Below are 2,500 nucleotides of genomic sequence, written 5' to 3'. Positions count from 1 at the left end.
TAATAAATGTGACCCAAAATAATATTCTTATTGAACAGGGCTAGTTTTCCCATTTATGGATGTGACAGGTGCCAGTGTACACCACCTTGTTCTTACCCCTCTGGGCCATGTTGGTATGCTGTTACCCTTGTTGTTCATTTGGGTCATGTCTAAGCTGTTGCACTTAATTTCAGTGGAGTTGAAATTGAATAATGAATATGATAAAAGGTTGAAAAGAAAGGGTCTGGAAATGTTATGTGACTGCATTTGTAATAAGGTGTCAGAGGTGCAACTTGCAGTGCTTTTTACTTGGTCTGTTTGTTATCCCATTCAGGACAATTTCCTCACACCATATTGTGGGCATCTCACATAATCAGCCGCTTGAGTGCATACATTTATCCTGCTCTCTATGCTCTTGATTGGAGCATTATCATTTAATTTTATATATTTATTTAATTTTCCCCCCCTTTCTTTCTGTCTTCCTTTTTTCTCACTTATTTTTTTTCTCTCTCCATTCTTTTATCTATTTCCCCAGTGACCACAGTTAGGTTCAAACAATTGAACAACTTTAGTGCACATAACTTACAGCAGGTTTGACTATGCCTGACATTGATACTTACCACCTAGTTTGACATGATTTGAGTAGATGTTACTGGGTGTGAATGAGTTAATAACAGGAAATAGCATAGGTGCAAAATGATTATTTTGGGACACTCAAATTTTTCTGTAGAAACTTACATGAGTTGCAAATTGCAAAGATTCATACCTGGATAAAGTAACATGTTATTCTTATTTATTAATTTATTATTATTTTGCTTTCCGTATGTATAAAAGAGAGAGAGGGAGATAAAGAGGCTAATTAGTAAAGTGTTGGTGTCCAATGAATTTACTAGATTTTTGTGTGTGTGTGTGTGGGCTGACTTCAGAAAAGCCAAATATTGAGTCAAAATTTGATTTTCAATTTCTGTAGTGATATCTCATTAAAATCATGATCTTATAAATGTAAATAATTGTATAAAAATGAAAATACTCAGTAGAATGTTAAAGATTAATATTCTCTCTTTCTTTTTGTATATACCTTGCAAATTTATGGAAGTACACTGTATATTGCTTATGTACAGGGTTCCTTGTGGATTTATCCTTCATACAGGCTATACATAGATATAAGATTGAAAAAGGAATATGATGAAAGATAGAGTTGGTATCTGTGTGCGTATGTGTTCTGAAATGTTCAAGTATTCTGTTTAAAAATATGTAACTGTTATAATCTGGAATTATTCTGCATTTTTCTTGAAGTTCAGGGAATTTAATTGCAGTTTAATAATTTCTTTATATTATATATATCTTTTATTTTAAATCAGGTTGATTAAGAATTAACCATGGCGAAGCAAGAGTTACTGACAGCATTGGAGGAAAACAACACTGCAGATTTCATTGGCCTTCTACAGAGACATGTAAGTTGCTTAGCTTTCTGTAATATTTTAAGTTAATTTTATCCATTAGTATAAGTTCAATATGTTTTATTTCTCTTATTTTTATTATTATTATTTTTTTTCCATCCTCTTTTTCTGTTCCTTTCCCTTTTTTCTTTACTGGTACCTGATCATTTGATATAGTAATTAGAAAGAAGAATTATTTTCCCTCAGGGTAAGAAACGCAGTAACGTGGATCTCCAAGAGGTCCTTTCTGAGTTCAGTCGAGCCCAGCACGAGTTTCTTTGGTCTTGCCTCTATGCCTGGACCAATGAGCAGCTCACGAGAATGGTGGTGGAGGAGAGACCAGCAGAGGAGGCTGGAGAAGTTGCTGACACACACAGTTTAGACAGCCAACAGACTGTTCCCATGGATGCTGAGGAAGCTGTGCAGGTAAGGAAATATATATATATATATATATATTTGTAAATGTGACAGAATAATGCTATGCAGAAAGAAGGGCTAAATATTGGTTATCAAATGCTTCAATCTGGTATGTCATTTAAACACAATGGCTATTGTTATTATATGTGTATGCTGTCAGATACAAAATAAACACTCAGCAATCCTGCTGAAAGTAAATTTGCAAAGCCAGCTTATTGTGGTCTCAGTGCTCATTATTTTTGAGGAGCAGCCATGTGCATATAATAATTTTGAATTGCCTTCCAGTTTCCTTAAATCTTTGATATTGCAGTGTCTTCTTGAAGCACAATGGTCATGGAGATTAAACTACCACAGCCTAGCCATTATGATTGTACAATTATTGGGGAAACGGAATCTCTGATAAGATAATTACAAAGCAAAAATTGCAGTACTGTATATGAATATATAACCTCTCTGTTCAGGGATTGATCCAGCGCCGCCAGATCGTAAGGCGGCCGCTCTATCCACTAGTCTACCACTCACTGGTGGACTAGTGGATAGTACTGTATATGTATATATTGCTGATATCTTTTTTCAAGATCTTAAGATGATTATATTTTATATGTTCAATTGTGTTTCAAAAATGAATAGAAAATTTAAATTTGAAGATAAGGTTAGTAGTACTG

At 34.2% G+C, this 2,500-nt stretch overlaps 1 protein-coding gene across 3 annotated transcripts in view; it reads left to right on the top strand.

Moving 5' to 3' along the window:
* Positions 1–2,500, top strand: part of LOC113803190 (condensin-2 complex subunit G2) — a 24,172-nt gene that overhangs the window by 1,720 nt on the left and 19,952 nt on the right. For all 3 annotated transcript variants that reach the window (XM_070131554.1, XM_070131498.1, XM_070131441.1), the window contains exons 2-3: positions 1,341–1,433; positions 1,626–1,844. In XM_070131554.1, the coding sequence (XP_069987655.1) occupies positions 1,359–1,433; positions 1,626–1,844 (294 nt within the window). In that variant the 5' untranslated portion in view covers positions 1,341–1,358. The remainder of the gene's footprint in view (positions 1–1,340; positions 1,434–1,625; positions 1,845–2,500) is intronic.

Source organism: Penaeus vannamei, chromosome 1 (assembly GCF_042767895.1).
Source record: "Penaeus vannamei isolate JL-2024 chromosome 1, ASM4276789v1, whole genome shotgun sequence".
NCBI lineage: Eukaryota > Metazoa > Arthropoda > Malacostraca > Decapoda > Penaeidae > Penaeus > Penaeus vannamei.
Note: the sequence above shows the minus strand (reverse complement) of the source record. Positions and strands in the feature narration are given on the sequence as shown.